General features: G+C 38.3%; 1 protein-coding gene across 1 annotated transcript in view; it reads right to left on the minus strand.

Annotated features, from left to right (window-relative positions):
* Positions 1-18911, minus strand: part of CNTN3 (contactin 3) — a 101781-nt gene that overhangs the window by 31310 nt on the left and 51560 nt on the right. The window contains exons 3-6 of the mRNA XM_062008685.1: positions 17608-17703; positions 4733-4936; positions 4342-4444; positions 3175-3359 (exon numbers count right to left, since the gene is read on the minus strand). Coding sequence (XP_061864669.1) covers positions 3175-3359; positions 4342-4444; positions 4733-4936; positions 17608-17703 — 588 coding nt within the window. The remainder of the gene's footprint in view (positions 1-3174; positions 3360-4341; positions 4445-4732; positions 4937-17607; positions 17704-18911) is intronic.

Here is an 18911-nt window from a genome sequence, read left to right on the forward strand (position 1 = left end):
AAAGAACCTTGTTCTTTTTAGACTTTTAAGAAATCCTTTGCCATGACAGTTCTGGGGGTTGATGTGAATAAAAACCAACTGCAATACATGACTGCAGTGAAGCACTTGGAAGCAATGGCTGAAGAAGTGGACAGACTTCAGAAGCTGTGCTAAGATCTGATGTGTAAATCACTTGTGGGGTACCCTGCATGATGCATGTCAACACGTATTTTTATATGTGATTTCTGTCAGAGTAGGAGACTCCAATAAAAATCTCCTTTAAATTCTTTAAGCCATAACAATGGCAGGAAGGAAAGGCAGAGCTTCAGGCTCACGACGTTTTCTAGGCACTGAGCTCTCCCAGAGAGTACTGAGATCTGCTGTACCTCTGCTTGGAGGCAGAAGACTATGGGAAGCTTTTCCAGAGCAGCCCCTAATCAGGGCTCACACTTAAGATGCAGCCTGCTTATACACATATCTTTACTTTGAAACTTACAGTATGAAAGCTGGGCTGGAAATCTCTTTTGCAAATACCTTTGGACAGCTCAGCAGTTGGGCAATAAATCAGAGTCAAAAGGAACTTTACATAGTTCAAGAGAAAGCAGTTGTGAAGCATACTGGGGAAAAAGAAAAACCCACCACAAAATGTAACCTTCATTTTTCTAGGGAGACTCCAATGTTATGAAAGGACCCAGAATAACTGGTTTAGGGTATCTGTTTTAATTATTGACTTCAACTATGGGCTGAGAGTTGTATTTAAAACCCACAACAAAGTAAAAAAAGACCCATTTTATTTTCATGAAGAGAATTACATATATGCACAGAATTGCCAAACCAAACATATTTTTTGAGTATTCTTGATAAAATGACTACAGCCATGATAAAAGCTGAGCCTACGTTCAAGCACTTTGTGGCTTCAAGACTATAATTCATTACTGGAAGAAGAGACAGGAGAGCACAGAAAACATAAGGGGTTTGGTATTTTTTTTTAACTAAACAATTTATGCACTGAAAACCTCAATTTTCAGATTTCAGATTTTATAGTTTCACCTAATAAAACAAATCTGAAGAAGAGTGTTTTGCTTCATAGCAGAGCAATGAAATGTTTCAAGCTTTTGTTTAGGACTAGCTTTATGTTCCACTTACAAAGAACCTTTAAAAGCTATAAAGAAAAGAAAACCTGTTTTTCAGTCAAATGCAAAAAACGTTGTCCCTTTTTCTTTCCCCTTCTCCCCTGAAGACTTCCTTTTCACATTATTTCATTATGACAGCTTGGAAAATGTTAACCCCAATTCATCTTTTTTTAAGTCAGAAGTGTGCTTTCTTTTGCTGAGGAGAGGAAAATCAATATTGTCTCTGTTGAAATAATAAGGCATTTCTCCATTTGTAATGCTTTTCTTTTCCTATGTATGATTAGCAGCCTCATCTTACCCTTCCACGAACAGTGTTCTTAACAGCAGCCAACATCCACCAACATTACCACACAGATCTCAGAGTCCTGAGTATACTGCATTAGTTTCCCCCATATCCTCATTTGCATTGAGGACAACTTCCTTAAATATTGACATTCTCTTGGAGGACTGAGTGGCATATGGTTAGAATTCTTTACCAGACAGATTTCTGAGCTTTGCTATCAGGCACAGTGGCAAGCCATCGGGAGATATTATCTTCAATTACAGAACATAATTAATCTACAAACAGAATTAAAAGGCCTCCAAATTATCAAAAAGCGTTCAAATGAACCTATCCTGAATACAGACTTGTTGGTATTCCATCTGCAACAAGAAAGCAAGTAACAAAATAAGAAAGATTACTTCAATCTACTTAATTCTGCAGAATGGGTTTCATTAAGCAGAACAATGCAAATGAAACACTCGGGAGCACCATTAACGCCACTGCAGGTCTCATTATTGTTTTTAGGAGAAACATCCATATCGGGGATGACTCTAACATGGGCAGACGTTTATATTGGAATATGAACTGTATCTGAGGGCTCAAATCCCTTTCTGGCTTGATAATGAAAATGTTCACGCTGATTTACTTGTCACAAACTGCAACTCGCTTCCTACTGATTAGTGACATCCTCTGTCAGCTCCATGTCCTTTAAAGAGCAAAACAAACCTTGGGAAGCAGGTCTAAAATCTACAAGATTGCCCACTGTTGTAGTAACATTACAAGAAATAATGACCAAATCTAGTCTATTTTGTATGTTGCTCAGAGTCCCCCATCCAACCTGACCTTGAACATTTCCAGTGATGGGGCACTCATCCACTGTAACTATTCATGGGGAAGTTGAGGGTGGGGGGGGAAGTCTCTTTTCTCTCCTCCTTAGAAAATCTGTTCTGCCTTGAAATAAAATCTTCATGGAATGAAATTTACATTGCAGCACTCCACGTTCCAGGAAATAGTAGCTTCCCATGTAGAAAAGGGAGAGAACACTTGCTCCAAGTTGCACAGTAGCTATACTCTTACAGCTTTAAAAGATCTTTGCTCAAATATTCCTATGTGGGGAAAAGCATTCCAAAGCACAGCCTGAAACACACTTTAATTTGCCATTTACCTAAAGAAAATTATATTTGCTGAGACGCAGAGTTAACAAAAATTGTCAATTACCACTTTGTTGCAAACGACTACAGCTTTAAAACACCACCAATGTGCTTCACCGATATTCATTTCACTCTATAGCCTTAAATGCACAAGAGACTCTGTCTGTTTCCAGCTATTAGATTTCATATTATTTCATTTCCTATGCTGGATTCTATTCTCTCATTTATTTACTCATTTTAAAATAAAACTGGCCATCTTGAAAGCAAAGGACTGACAATATCCATCAGTAATCCGTTCCTAAAGCATGATAGAATTTGTATTTCCTGTAAATGTGAGGCCTAAACGATCTCCCAAAATAGATCCAATTGACTGAAAATCTAAGGTTTCACTAACAGACCAATAGAGTCTTTCCACCACAGAAAAATAAGCACAAGCACTTTGTACACTAATCTTAGCAACCTTTTTGAACCTGTTAGGCGAAAACCTGGGGCAGAAGTTCTCATCTCTGCAAGTCATTAAGGTGCCATGGGTTTTTAAACACAAATGCTTGGTGGTATTGCAGAAGTTATAAAACCACGAGTATCCTAGAGAGGTTTGTATTTCATGAGGAAAGAATGGTGGGAGAGAAGAAGAAAGTAAGTTTCCTACCATAGTAAGTGAGGCGTCCTCTTGCAATGTTTTTTCCTCTGGAGTTTTCAGTAATACATTCATACAGTCCCGCATCCTCCTGCTGGAAATTAGGTATTTCAATCATGCCATTGGATTTCTTCAGCTTTATTTTACTTGGAAATGGCAAACCATCAGTTCTTCTCCAGTTAATCTGAGGCACAGGGCTAAAAAGAAAGCAGTGGGCTTTTAAACACCTTTGGTTACAGTACTTGTCAAAATTAGAAACTTCAGCGTACAATAAAAGTCAGAAGTGACTAAAAGCTTGTGGTAAGAGTGGCAGTCACACTGTGTGTGATGGATGCTCAGACACTGTAGCAACTGATTTGCAGGTACTGTTCTGTTTCTTATCATAGAATGCTACAATTTGTGGTAACAAGTTTCTCAGGAAGATCTGGGTGAATGTCCAGTGATCATAAAATGTCTTGAAAATCAGCACTGGCTTCCCCTGAAGATGGGTGAGATCTCCAGGTGACTTCCATGGAAGGAGAATCAAGGCAAGCCTTTTGAAATGCCCATCCTACAAGAGCCACTCATGATTTAAAAACTTTTCACTCATCCAGCAGGGAACCAAAGCAATAGCAAGTTGTGTAATTCTTGCACTTAGAATTACATACACTTGACAAAACTGCCTGAAAATAAACCACAAAATGGTAAGCATATACATCTATGGAAACATAAATCCACTCTCAGGTCGTTTGTGAAAGAGAAAAGATATTAATTGTGTGTGAAATATCAAGCAGAAGAATAATGCATTTTAACCTGTACTTTAGCTATAAAGGAAGAGCGATATTATGAAAGCGTTGTGTACATTTAACAGTAAAATTCAGACAAACTTCTCACTGACTTCAACATTTCCTTCCACACAGAGACAGCAGAGCTAGGCCAAAGGACATCTGCAGACCTGCACTGATCTTATTCGAGACAATTTAAAATTAAATGTAAATTCATATGTGGACAATATACATTTTCAGTCTAAACAGAAGTTGACTCCAAGGCTCCTTGTCCTTATTCCACAGCAATATCGGTGACGATCAAAACAGGGCCTTTAGAAAACACCACAAAAATGACTGCCAGAACTCCACATCTCTTGTGCAGATGAACCCTAATGTGCTTCAATTTTCAGCATAAGCAATGTCAAAAACTTACTTTCCTAGAGCAAAGCATTCAAGCTTCACAGTGGAGCCTTTAGCTGCAGGGAGTGTCTCAGGAAACTGAACTTCTATTTTGGGTTCGTATTCTCCCATCACACCTATAAGAGACAATTGAAAGAGGTCATTTTTAAAGCCTTTTTTCTCTCTTTAGCATTGCATCATGTTAAATTCAAAGCCAAGTTTATTTCTCTTGCACTCTGTTTATACAGAGAAGCTCCAAGCACCTGCCAGTGAAACTGCTGTCAGACTTAGGAGATGAAGAGAAGCAAACAACACAACATAGTTTTATCTTCTTATAAAGCAATCAATACTCTGAGAGTGCGTGAAAGGTTATACTGTAAAGGCAAAAGTGTTGCCTGACTAGCTGTGCAGAAGGGAAGCCATACCATCTGTGCGCAGCACCAGTGGGGTTGGTGAGCCCAGAACCTGGCTGTTGGTGACAGTGCTGGTGACAACACAGGTGTAGTTTCCAACGTCCGACGGCTCGACTTTGGCTATGTAGAGGTGACCCGTCTCCTGAGACACAAACCGCCGACTGTCCTCTTGTACAAATGACGGATATTCATTGAAGATCCAAGCAAATGACAGCTCTAGTTGGCAATAAACGAGAAGTAAAGAGGTTTGGGAGAGGTTTTCAGGTTTTTTTCTTCAAAAGTCAGTTTATTTTACTACAGTATTTTACCATCTTGTATTATGTATTGTATTGTAATTGTATTGTATTGTAATGATATTTTATTATGCAAAAAACAAGGTCAGAGAGTCAATGATTGAGGAAAAAACAGATTTAAAAGCACCATAAACTACCAAATCCAAAAGTATGCAGAACAAACTACTTCTTCACCAAAGCCATATCTCCTCCAGCAAAGGGAAAAGGTGAAAGGAGATGGGAGTGTTTTACACAAGGATAACTTTTTACCTCCTCTTTCCTTTTTTAAGACTTAATACGTGCAGAAATAGGAGCAGACAGCAAAACCAAAACCAAGCTTTGATTCAATGGAGATGTTATTCATTCATTTCAACTGTACTAGATACTAGGTAGATAGAAATGGCACAGGAGTATGCAAGTGAAAGGAATGACAAAAGAAGTGTAAGTTCCCAGTAAGGCTCCCCACACAGCCAGACTGTTTTTTTCAATTAAAACATCCATAAAAATTCCCTCTGTATGACATATCAAAGTAGCTCCCTCTACCATTCACTACAGTCATTTGAAAGGAAAGCCATACTTCAAAATATGAACTAAGAGATTTGGCAAAAACTGCACCAGAATTTGTTTTTTTCCTGACCACTCCTCTGAGCTCGGTGTGTCCAATTTTAATTGGCAAAAGTCCCTTCCTGTGAGATGCCACATGCTTGGCTCATTGGTATCCTACAGAATGAAAGGAACTGAATTTTTAATGGTTTTCAAGGCAAGAAGTAGTTTTTCACCCAAGTGTTGCTCAGCTGAAAGTTTATAAAAAGATCACAGCTTCTACAAGTGCTAATTAGAGGCAATTATAGCTTGACTGACCTGCCCTCCTGTTACAATACCTTGTAGCGCTTGCACTGCCCCTAAAAAATGCACATCCCTCCTTTCTGCACAGGCTTAATTTGAAAGTGCACAAATTGGGATTCAGTCATGAAATGGTTAGCAAGCATTTGCATAACCCTGACTGTTCAGCACACACATGCAACCGGGAAAGCACTAAGGCAACAGGACAATTTAACACAAGGTAACATTGTACAGACGAAAAAACTCTCCATCAATTAAATTATCACAGCATTTACAGACTGGCTAATGCAGAAAGGGCAGCAAATGAAATAGCTTGTCATAATTGCATTTAATTTGCTTCTATCAATATTTAATCTCCTTCCATTAATAGAACTTTGTTGGACTGGTGTGTGTGAACAATCAGGAGTCTCAGGACTTTTCTCACGAGTTAAACTTTTGTCACATTTGAAAACATTCATTGTTGAGAATGGCCATCTGCCCTTATGGAACTGCAGCACATCTCCTCAGGTGAAATGAGTTTTCATGCAAAGTTCCCTCCTCCGTAGCATGAGAGGTGCAATTAATTTATGGTAAGGAAAGCAAACAAGGATTTGCCAACAACACACACAGTAGTTTGTGCAGTGGGAAGTAAAACCCTGAAGATCAAGCCTGACTTCAGCAAGACTTTTGAGGTATGCCACAAGAATCTCACAGACAAGCCAAAAAACACTCACACAACTGACAAAACAGTGTACAGCTGTCCCATCTTACAGCACAAATACTAACATGGAAGTGTCAAGGGTTTGCTGTTAAAGGGAGAGGACTCATTGAGTGAGCACTGTGCAGCACAGAGGTGGCCTCTGCATGGTTCTAGCACGATTCAGCATCTATCAGCTGCTCAAATCGGGGGGAAAAAAAGAACACATACAACTAAAGAGGCTGAATAGAACAATGACCTCTTTAAAAACAAACATTGCATAATCTTCCCAAATGAGAAAGACCAAAATATAAAGCATAATTATTCGGTTTCTACAGAGTAGCTGGATAATGACAATAATCACAAGGCTGAGGGAGAGGAGAGGCTCAAAACAAAGTTAGGTATCAACTCAGGAACTGTAAGGAAAAACAGAAATTTAAGCTTTCATTTACACATCACAGTCAGACATGAACAAGAATCAAAAGTGTGGGAAGCCAGACTTTATTGGCTCTGGTATTTGTTGAGCTACTTGTTTTTCCTTTGCTCAAAATGTTTTGGTTTGTTTTGGGTTTTTAGAATAAAATAACACACAAAAAGACATTATTTGCAACATTCAAAGGGGATGGACAGATCTGGATACGCAGCAGGAAAATATGCAGCTTGATTTCTGTCCTATTAGACTGGGTTAAGTCAAGAGTCAACTCAGTGAAATCAGTCATTATGATTATGAAAGCCACACAAAGTAAATTCCAGTTTAATTGGATCCTTCGACAGCCTATGAATAAGCTCTCCTTGAAACCTAATTTCCAATTCAACACATATTTTCATTGACTCTCCTAAAAAAGGAGGAGGGTGTTTCTTTACCAGTGCCCCACAGCCAAAATCTCATTTTATATTTATTGTACTTCACAAAATTGTGTTTGCATTCAAAAAAAAAAAATCATATTAAGCAACTTGTTGTGTGATTTATTGTGTTTACACCATTTGCCTGTTGCTGATCCTAGGGCACCTCAAGGGACATAAACTCACTCCCTTTCTGTCAATTACAAGTTTTCAGTTGATTTTCTGTTATAAATGGAAGTAATATGTCTCTCCTGGGCTTCCTTGGAGATCCAAGCCTTTGCATTTTTTTCCTTATTTGATGACCATACATGGATAAGGTATTGAAAACTAAAGTTATTATTCAATTTTTATTTGTTTATTACATCTTGGTTGGCTGCTTCTCTTTATTTTGCATTATTTGATTGTTATTTACCATGCAGTCTACAAGCTGCCACGCATTTGGCATGCTCATACTGTTCCGGGCTCTTTGTACACCTAAGTGTTCAATTAAAAAAGGCTTATAAAATTGCCTGTCATTTTTAAACTTTAATTATCACACAATTCAACAATTGAATCAGCACAGCCTTTGAGGTCTCTACCATGGTAGTCTGCTGCTATCTACGAGCCTTAAAAACACATCTTCACATCCTGCGGAAGAAACGTCCTTCTGAGAAGATTGCTTTTAATTATACTAAACATTTCCTCTAAGAGGGGCTGCAACACATCAGTGGGAGACCATTGAATGCAACCAGGGCAATTTTATTTCTTGTAAATAGAATTCAAGACATAACAGTAGCTGTGGATATCCAGAACTATAAATGAATCCAGGAAGTCAGCAAAGCAGAAGTTTCTGGGGGAAGGCATACAAATCTGTGACTGAAAAGAACCACAATTCCTATATTTTCTCCACTAAATGCAAGAATTCTGAAGGTTATCTCATGCATCTTTTGTTCTAGACCTTGACTCCTATATACTTAATATGTATCCACTAGCCCCATAATTCACACCTGAGATTACTAAAATAGCCAAAAGTAAATGATGTGAACAATGTTGCTCTGAAACAGATTTAAACCTATGTTAAAAGGGAGTGGACTTCCATCAGTGAAGCTGATCTTTCCATTAAATAAAACCCTAAAAAGAAATGAAAACACTTGATTTTGAATGTATGAGATGACTGAATGATAGTTATGGGGTTTATGTTTTATTTTTAAAGAAGCTTCATGCCAATCCTTGATACCCAAATCTATGTTGTTTCATACAGCTCTCCAATTCGGTTTCTACAGTATCCTGTGACAGAGATACAAGAGGAGGCTGAAACACCCTGGAATACTTTCTGTTTTCAGCTGGCATTCTGCCTAACCTGCAGGATGGTATATGGCTTTTAAAAAACTGTTTGCAAGAAAGTAATCAGACAAAATTTTTAAATGACAGACACTGCAATTAAAAACATGGAAATCTGTAACAACCAGCTATTTTGAATTATCTACCTTAGAAAAGTAACACTGATTTTAAAAGGATAATGACAGATTCCATAATTAAGGAAGAAATCAATTAAGTTCAGCATTTGGCCCAGTTTCAGCTCAAACTGTGATGAAGTGACAGAAAAATGGAGAAAAGCCTCTTGCTTTGTGGATGAGCATCACTCAGGAAGAAGTAAGCTCTTGTGGCACAGCCATGAAGCACTTAGGGATGGTTCTGTAGGACAGTCACACACACAAATGTCAGTTTGCCAGGGTATCTGAGGACAGCTCTGTGTATCTGTCTGCACAGGAAGCCCTAGAAAAGTGCAAACCAATTACTTAAAAAGTAGGAAATTAATCTTTGTGAGGCAAAAGTGCATTAAACTCACAAAGAATGCTCTTAACCTAGACGTGAAGCTGTCTTCAGTTCACTACAGCCTAATCCTTAGAGGATTATACTGCTATGGGTTTAGGCCACCGGACTTGTAGAGCTGAGTGGCCCAGGGACTATAATGCATTTTATCTCACATTCACTGCCTTCAATCTTCTCATTAACTACTTTTCCTTCCTTACTTGGGCAGACTCCAGCTACTTTATTCCACTTAGCTTACCGCCTTGAGTTACCTACCCTCCCTTGGCAAGCCAGCACAAACACCTGCAAAGTCTAGTCTTGGTGTCTGGACTTCAGTCCCAAAGAAGAGGTAATGCTTTCTCTCTGCCATAAAATACATCACATTCTTATCTCTTTTTTTTTTTTTTTGGCAAGCATTAAAGGTTGTTTTATAAATAGAAACCTGATATAGTGTAGGTGTAAGACAAGATCAGTGTGCTGCAATGTGGGATCTCTTAACTGGGTATTCTAATGGCTTAGGTGCCACTGTCAAAATGGTATCATTTCAACCATGAAAAACTCATTAGAATTTTATTGGACATAAATTGGACACCCTTTCAGGATGTTAACGTGGATTTGTGAGTACACTAAAAGCTCAGAATCTGAGAAATCATCTACAGTATGTGCTGGGAAAACCAAAACAAAACTCAGACCGTGTATTTCCAAAGGGGATCCCAAGTTGTTTGCATGCAAGTAGTTACACCACTAATAAAGCAAAAGCCTTTAACTACAGCCATGCTAAGAGCACAGTCATCTATAAACTGAGGGAGGGTAGTTTATTTTTTGTTAATGTTTTCTATATGATAACAACAACAAACCTCTAGAACAGGGCTTGATTGGGCTTGGGACAAGTAAGGTGAGACTGAGTATTTGGTTCAAAACAGTTTTAAAACTTTCCCAACTTGGGGAAGAAGTTTGGAGATCAATAAATGCTTCCCCCAAAGTCTTTTGACTGAAGATATTTTTGTTTATAGAAAAAAATGTGAACTGCATGGTGAGAATCTGAATCCAGCTACCAAAAAGTGAGGAACTTGGCTCAAGAACCCAATTTTACTCCAATGTGTGATAGAAAGGTCCTGATTTGAAACTAATGCATACCATTAATCTTTTTGGCATAAAAGGTGAATTATGTTTCAGATAAAATACAAAAGATCAATTTTCAGCATACTGTGCAGGTAATTAGGCATACAAATTCTGTGTACAGAATAACATAAAACAATGAGCAGCGTGAGAGATCTATGTAATATCTTGCCCTTTCAATCTACACATGTAATGAGAATATTGAAATGTTTTAGGTGAAATGGCAAGGTTCCCACTTCAGGCTGACATCTAATTTTCATTTTTTAAATAGAAAATGGTAAGAGTCCAGTCATTTTCTGATTTTGAAATGAGCTAGTGTGATGTAAAAAAGATGCAGTTCCTTAAATCTAGCTGCACAGCCTGTTTTTTTCCCTCTGTTGTGTGTCCTCCCCACACTACAACCATAGAACTGGCTGAGTCTGTTACCTTCACATAGCTGCGAGGTAAAGAGCCCACTGCATACTTTCTCTATCCTCAACAAGGGAAGTAGTGGAGACACTATGCCTGGAGACACTTAAAAGCTGTGGCACTGAAAGACATGGTTGAGTGGTGAATGTGGCAGTGCCGAGCTAATGGCAGGACTCTAGGATCCTAAAGCTCTCTTCCAAGCTGAACAACTCTGTGATTTATAGGTTTTTCTAAGCCTTTTAAAGCAGCATCAAAAGCAAAGCACACCACTGTGATTAAAATGTAAACACGTCTCATCTTGTTCTTGGGAAACACAGATGTTTGAGAGCCGCAGTGTTATTTCTTTATTAATGCCACAAAACCCCTCATGGTAAGTACATTTCCAAGCAGCACATCCACTGGAAAAGCAGCTCAGCAATATGGCCTTGCTTGCTGTCTGTCTTCTCTCTCCCCCCCCACACATCAGATTTGACCATTAGCCAGCGTTAAGTTCCAAACAGAACACGACCCTGTAATACAAAAGCGCTCCCTAACTGGCAGGTTAAATGTTCCTCGGTGCTCTGAAAGAAATCCAGATGCTAATGGAAAGTCTAACAAAAAATGCTCCTCTGTGTTTGGGTTCCAAGTGCTGAATAAAAACCCAATTTCACTTCCCCTGTAGCTGTGCGGGATGATGGATTAGCTTCTCCTTATCACATTTCTGAACTAATTGTTTCAGACTCGCTGTGTCATTCAAAGTGTACAGGCTCTGATCAAATTGTTTGTACTCTGGCTGTATACAAGAAAAGTAAGAAACTGCTTTAGGAAGCAATATTTAAATACATACCCATTAGCTATAACCCATTTCAAATGACAAATTGTTCTTTTAATCACCTCCCCAGAATTTTCCATGTAATTGCTCAGAGCATTCTAACAACTCTGCTGTGCTTTTTCAATAGTTGACAGTATTTTAAACTGCTTCCTGCCTATAATAATTTTGAGGATAAAAAGATGATAAGTTTAGTTTATTGCTCAACTAAAACAACATGTGATTTCTTCTGAATGTTAAGTATTAGGGAAATAGACTACAGTAAACTAATGGAAGCACCCAAGAGTAAATTTTCAAAGGGATGTACTGATGTTTATAGGTGGAAGCAGGAACTGGTGACAAATTTCATTTGGGTAGCCTTGTGCTCATTTAGGAGAGGGTACTTGGTAAATCCCCTGGGAAAAATAAAACCTTCTTCCAGTACAATTACTAAGAGTGTAATGATCAGCCATGACTCTGTGCAGGGACTGCAGCCATCTCCCTCCTGCCTCATACTCATCAATTATTGTCTTTCCAAAGAAAACTTCAAGTATTTTAGTAAAGAAAAGACAGTAAGAGAGCTGGAGGAGAAAATTCCTGCACTAACATTTTAGGGATAAAAATAATCATGGGAGAGGGGCAAAGCCAGTTATTTTCCCCAATTTTCTTCTCTTTTTCCCAAGGCATACCTCAGATACCTGGGACTTACTAAGTGAAATGGCTCAACATCTGAACTTTTTTCATACAACTTGGTTACTTCTAATCTACCCCTCTCTCTCTCTCTTTCCATCCAGCCCTTCTTCTAGCAAATAACCCTACCAAGAAGAGGCATTAAAAGACTCTTATCCCACGCTGCTGCCTGCTTTGGTTTGTTCAGGTTCAGGAAAGAGGGCTCATGAGAGCAGGTATCAGCAATAAAGCACACATCCCACAGTCTTCTGGAGTGCCCACACACACTTTGCTGATAAAACTTACAGTGTTATTCCCACAGAACTCTGCTCTACTCTTGGCTCTCTCCCACAACTGCCTACCTTAGATATGCTACTACTATATGCACTCAACTCTTAGCAAGTCTTTTGTGAAAAGCAAATGTACTGAAGCAAGCAAGGAGCTATGCAAAAATCCTTCTCAGGCTGTTGGTGAAATTGTACTCCCTACTGCACAAACCAAGTTCTGACATGCTCTCTCATCCCACCAATGAAAAGAATAATCCAGCTTTAAAATATCAAGATTTAAAAAGATGGGTTTGGTTTCTCATTTCTACACTTGGGAATGCTACTTTAACAAATGTAAATACATGTATGAATGATTGAAGGCTTAGTAGCTTTCCTTAGAAATAAAACTTAAGAATATTTATGAGAGCCAATACTACCAATCATAGATGTTTCCAGACTTCAGGCACTACTGGCTATCTGGCTATGAAGCCATCCTTCAGAGTCTAAACACATCTCAAACTAACACTTTTAAAAGGATCAGAAGAGCAAATATCTATATATTCATATGTTTAGTATGAAACAGAGTTAACAAAGGGTTCTGCAGGAATCTGGAGCGATGCTGGGCTTGTCCAGTTTGCCCTTTCCCAAACTGGAATCATGTGTCTTTTGCTAGACGTTTCTTAGGCCTGTTATACATCTTCACACTAGCTTAAAACCATGTAAAGTAGCTGCAGATGTTGCACAAATATCTAAGCAAGGATATACTAATTTTAGTCTCATTTACTTCAGTCCAGATCACAGGTTTGTCAAAAGAAAAAGTGCTTTAGAAAGACTGCATTTGATTAAGCACAGAGAGAGTGTCTCTGCAGCATTGGTTTGTTCCTGGTGGTGAAAATAATGCTCTGACAGATAGAAATCACTGTAAAAATCCAGCTGTGAACATGTATTATTGTCCCTCACATGGACAAATAAGTGTGTCTCGGGTACCATTTGATTTCAAACTGTCAGCTGAAATTTGTGCAGATGATGATGATGACACCAGCAGGGCTACTGTAAAATATATTTAAAATAAAAACACCATTTCTCTTTGACAGATTGAGAACGGCTCCAGAACACTGTGGAACCATTTTTAAGGCCATTGCTTTTACAATATTCAACAACCTATTCTCCTTAGAATGCATTGCTGTGCAAAGACCTCATAATGTGCCTACTGCAAGTATGATTTATTGCTCATGTCAATTTGAGTGTCATCCACAATCTGCAACAAAAGCAAGAAGCAGAGGTGCCAAAACAGGATGCTTTCCACCTCCTGAAAATATACACCGATGGCCAGTAGCAAAGAAACTGTATTCTGGAGTTCTCAGTTTGGTTTTGCTTTGTTTTAAGCATATGAACTATTTCCAAATCCAAATAAGCAATTAATTTATAGTTCCCTAAAAAAAAAGTGCATGCTGATACTCAGGAATTGCAGAAGAGGAATAATCAAAGCATCAAAATACTTCTGGCATATGAGATACTTGCCATGCCATGTTGTTTATGAAGGAGGGTCTTGCTGGAACTTGCAGGTCTCCAAATGGAAATACAAGAGACAAGAGCAAAAATTTGCAAGTCTAAAAGCTAATTTGCAGCAGACAGGACATTATTCACTGAATGATTTGTCATACCAAGCAGTGATCAATAACATTTGGATCTGTTTTTCCATGATCTAATATCATTTCAAATCCACCTATCATAACTTTTAACATAATAAGCCATAAGCTAGATTGATTCCTATCCTTCAAATATTGTCTCATTTATTGATTAATTCTACATTTATTAAGGCATGATAGTAAGAGGGAGGACATTCTTGCTGCTTTATAGATATAGAAATATCCTTGCCATATTTAATGAAATAGGAGTAAATGTCACACAAGGCTAATCATGAACATGAGACAAGACAAATTTCCTTGCAATTTCCAACTCAGCATCACAGTGTTTTTGTAATTTACTCAAGTTCTTACGGGTTATGGTCACATTCTACATAGTAATTAGATAATAGGGAGCATATCCCCCAACAAAATAACTACTGCCTAGTTTTTTGAGGCAAGTTCCTTGAAAAGCCTGATTAACCATCAAGTAAATCCTTATTTCTACCATTAAAAACAAAGTCATCTTTTCCTGTGTGTACCATAGCCCTGAAACCATCACAGACAAGAGAATTATGTCTCATTGCTTTCTCCTCTCCCAAAGAACAGAACATATCTCAAATTAGTAACACTTTCTGGAATCTCAAATCTAAGTCAGATTAGTAAGACATGCTGTACCAAACAAATGTGAGTTATCTAGCAACTAGATAATAGCTGAAGAAACACTACCTGATAATCATGACACACACAGAGTAGTAACAGTAGGTAAAACCCTAAAGGAACTTGCAGGTTTGCTTTACTCATGGCTTTGTCACACCTTAGATACTGACTTTGGAACAAAATCAATAGAGAAAAACCATTTTTAGATCTCCATATGTCTAGTCTTTCTCATTCTTGGCAGAACAGAAATAAATTAGCATCACATGAATGTTTTTTAGCCAGCTGTATATTAAATGTGTCTGACATTAGGTTTTGGATGTTGGGACATTTGTTATATCAACAGTCCTTTCAAACCAATGGCACAACAGTAACATTGCAGAATGTCAAAATAGCTGAAGAGCATTCAGTAGAATTTAATGGTTCTAACAACTGGGAAAGACAGCAGGTTATCTACATAAATCAATTTTAGATGTCATTTCATCTTTTGAGTATGTGGGCAAGATGATTTACTGGTTTGTAGAAAAAAACCAGGATATTTCAACAGGTTCCCTGTAACAGCATTAAAATGATATACAGAAGTAAGGTCATGCAGAACCAATGACAGATGATTATCTTAATGACCCCAAAATCCCTGCTCAATTATAATACAACTTACAGTACTTAACATCACAACCAGCCCAATCTGTAAGTTATTTGGAGAGAAGTCTTCACACACAAAGCCAGTTGTTTATTGGATCTCCTGTTCAGAAAACCTCAAATACAACTGCTAAAGAACAAGAATGTCAAACTGCACTGGCTCTAATGAAAATACTAGAGTAGTTTATGATACAGCCCATGTTTAATGACAGACATACAAAACTGATCTGTGCACCCTCAACTGGAAATACCAAGCATCATCCTCCTCTCCCTGTATACCAAGACATCACAGAAGCTAAAATACAAGCCCAGTTTATGACATGTTGTCCATACCCTGATGGAATCAGAACTGCAAACTTCAAAAGGACAAGAGTACCAGTTAACTGCATGAATGTTTTGAAAGGGGATATTCATATTACTTATGTAAATATCTGTGGCTACAATAAGCAAAGAAAAAATTATGTCAAATTGTACAAGGGAAGTGATTTCCTTCTTCTATATTATAAACTGGTCTGTCTTTGGGCATCTCCATTGGTTTCTATTTTAACTGTAATGCTGTCTATAAAAGAGTAAGCACAATTTAATCTCTTCTTGAAGATTCCTTATAGAGAATGTAAGAAATCAGTGCAATTAAGATAGAATGAATTTTGAAACTGCATGACATGGCAGAACATAAAAGGAAAATATTTCACAGGCTAAAAGGGATAGGAAAACACAGTATTTGAGAAGGCTTTCAGAATGAGTATTTTCTGACGTTCTTTGACAGCTCAGTACAGAGTCAGAGAAAAAAAAAAATCAGGTCACCAATCTGGAAAGGGCTGAAACAGCCTTCAGGCCAGGCCACCTGTTCCTAAACCATCTCTGCTATTCCTAACAAACTCCTTCTGCTTAATGGAAGGGTATTTTAGCTAAGACTGTCCTGCATCCTACCATACTAGATTTAGAGGCACTGTATGCTTGCTGTCACCATGCTATAGGACAGATGAGAAAGGATTTGTTTCACCTTGCCCAATATTTCCTGAAAATTTTAATAGTTAATCCTCCAACTCTCAGGCAAACCCAAGGATTGTAAATCGTTCTGGTACCAATTCCATATGATAGTTCAGGAAGTCCTCAGCTCTTTTGTTTTTGCATGAAAAACACAATTAGTGGTGGTGTGGGCTGTCAGTCATATCCCATCTGCTGACTGCAAGCGAGTTTCTCACCTCTTCCATGTGTTCATTTGAACCAGCACCCTTAGCAATACGAGCACGTTCTGCGTCATCGCCTCTTTAACACCTCAAACATAGCAAAAGTCAGGCAGACTTGTAAGTCACTTTGGTGATCCCCTCTGGTTGTACACCCATGCAAGGGATGTGAATGTAAGAACGGCTGGGGTAAATTCAGACTTTGGATTGCATATAGAAGCTAAATGTAATCATTCTAATTCTTATAGATAAGCTGGGGGAATGACCCATTTTCTCAACAGCTGAAAAGATAAAGCTGTTGTCAGGCTATAAAGATGATTTAAGAGTACATATCAGTTTAGAGACAGAGAAATTCTGCAAGCTCAGACAGTTGTAAAATTGCCACTTTATGGCTGTGTCTGCTTGGACTCTCGTCAAATTTAGGAAGTCACTATACCTGTATTTATTTATATTTTAGCTTGTACTACCCTGTGTTTGCAGTCAAATCTAACGTTTAACATCACAGCCCTTCAATAATGAAACTTTGTATCAACTAAAAGCAAACAAACTAGTTACTTTCAAACATTACTTTGCTCAGCAGCAATCAAAGGCTGAAGATGCAGAATGAAAGACATAATATACCTGCATCTTTGGATCCATGAAGAATTCATACATCCAGTTCTCTCACTCCTCCCAAGACAGTGTTTTATGCCAGCATTGTTACATTGCACTGTCAAACGTTTTGATTGCAAAGAAACAGGCAGATACTAGCATAAAGACAACCATCTACTCTTTGCAATTGTCTAGCCATAGAGAAACCCAGATTCCTCGAGGCTCAGTAACTGTGAAATTAGGTAGAATTTAACTCCTGAAGATACTCAATTAATTACTGGAAACATCATAAAAGTGAGACATACTAAGTGCACAGAGATTATTGGGAGCTAGAAAGGCATTTCAAGATAAACATAAATCCTCCTTAAGTACTCCTCCCCAGCTTGGTTTTGTTTTTCCTATTGACTTCAGAAACCAGGTTCCATCTTTGCTTGCTCTCTGCATTTCCAGGGAGCTACTCCACTTTACAGTCAGTCAGCTGTGGTTGAAGCGTGAAGCCTGGCAGGTCCCTTACCTCCCGCCCGAGGGGGTTGTCCGCAGAGCAGCACGACTCCCTGCCCCTCTCGAACCGACACCGCGCTCCTCATTTTCATCCTGGAGTTTTCAAGATCTGTTTTTGAAAGAAACATGAGCTGGATATTAGGAAACAGAAAACCAAACATACAGGAGTTTTGAGTTCTCAAACTCTGATGTCAAATCTCTTAAGATCAGGCAACTACATTCAGGGATTTCAGTGAATCAGTTGCAGAAGAATCCGCTGTTCAACACGAGGGAGGGTGACAGAATTAGGACTGAAGTGAACTAATTTACAAGAACATAATTAAACAGATCTTATGGCTAATTTTGTTCTTTTGCTAGGCCACTCTAATGTTGATAACCAAGAAGAAGTCATCAGCATAACTTAAAAATAGGTCTTTCAGCCACCGACTCTTCCAAAATGATGAAAATAGCATCAAGATTCTACTGAACTACTCTAACCAACTGTAAAATAATGCTAATAACACAACTACTCAGGAAACGGAGAGACACCTTTTCAAACATAAAAGAACCCCCTCGACCATCTCCCTGTGGTAGAATCCCTTGTCACATCGCTGAGCTCTGGTGAAGCACTTTGCACCTCAGTGTATTGACCCAGTACTATGCCTGGCTTCAGGTCTTCTGTGATCTTCTTAAGCTGTGTAAGAGTGGAAACAAATGCTACTAAGCAGATAAAAATGCAAAACTGCAGAGCAGCAGCATTTTATCATAAATTTAAATTAACTTTCCCTCTAACTGGTGACTCAAAATCCAAAAAGGTTTGGCCTCATTACATCCCTGAGTTAAGCTGGATAAAACATTCAATGTGAGCTAAGATCACGGTACTACACTAAGAAAGATCTTTCCATGAATAAACCATGCATTTTTCCATAATAGAAATCAGATAGAAGACAGTTTAAAGAAAAAATTGTTTATAACCTTGCAAAGGATACTAACACACAGCCTTTAAAATAATGCTGCCTCTATAACCAAGTATAACAGTAGTGAGTTGACTAAGAGTAGCTATTTCCCAAAATGTACTATTTTTTAATACTGAAAAGCAACAGCTGCTACAGACAAAATACTGAACAAGAGTGATCAGAATTTCAATGCTCCACTTAAAAAAACCTCACAAAAACAACAATAAACCCCAAATCAAACCACATTTAAAACTGCAGTAAGATACTGTTGTATTATTCTTAGGAGAGTTTCTTAGGAAGGCTGTTTTCACCTTTCCAACTGAACTTCTCAGCAGGTACAACTCAAGGCCTACATTTTAATGCACAGAACAAGTTTGGATCC

Source organism: Colius striatus, chromosome 15 (genome assembly GCF_028858725.1).
Source record: "Colius striatus isolate bColStr4 chromosome 15, bColStr4.1.hap1, whole genome shotgun sequence".
Lineage (NCBI taxonomy): Eukaryota > Metazoa > Chordata > Aves > Coliiformes > Coliidae > Colius > Colius striatus.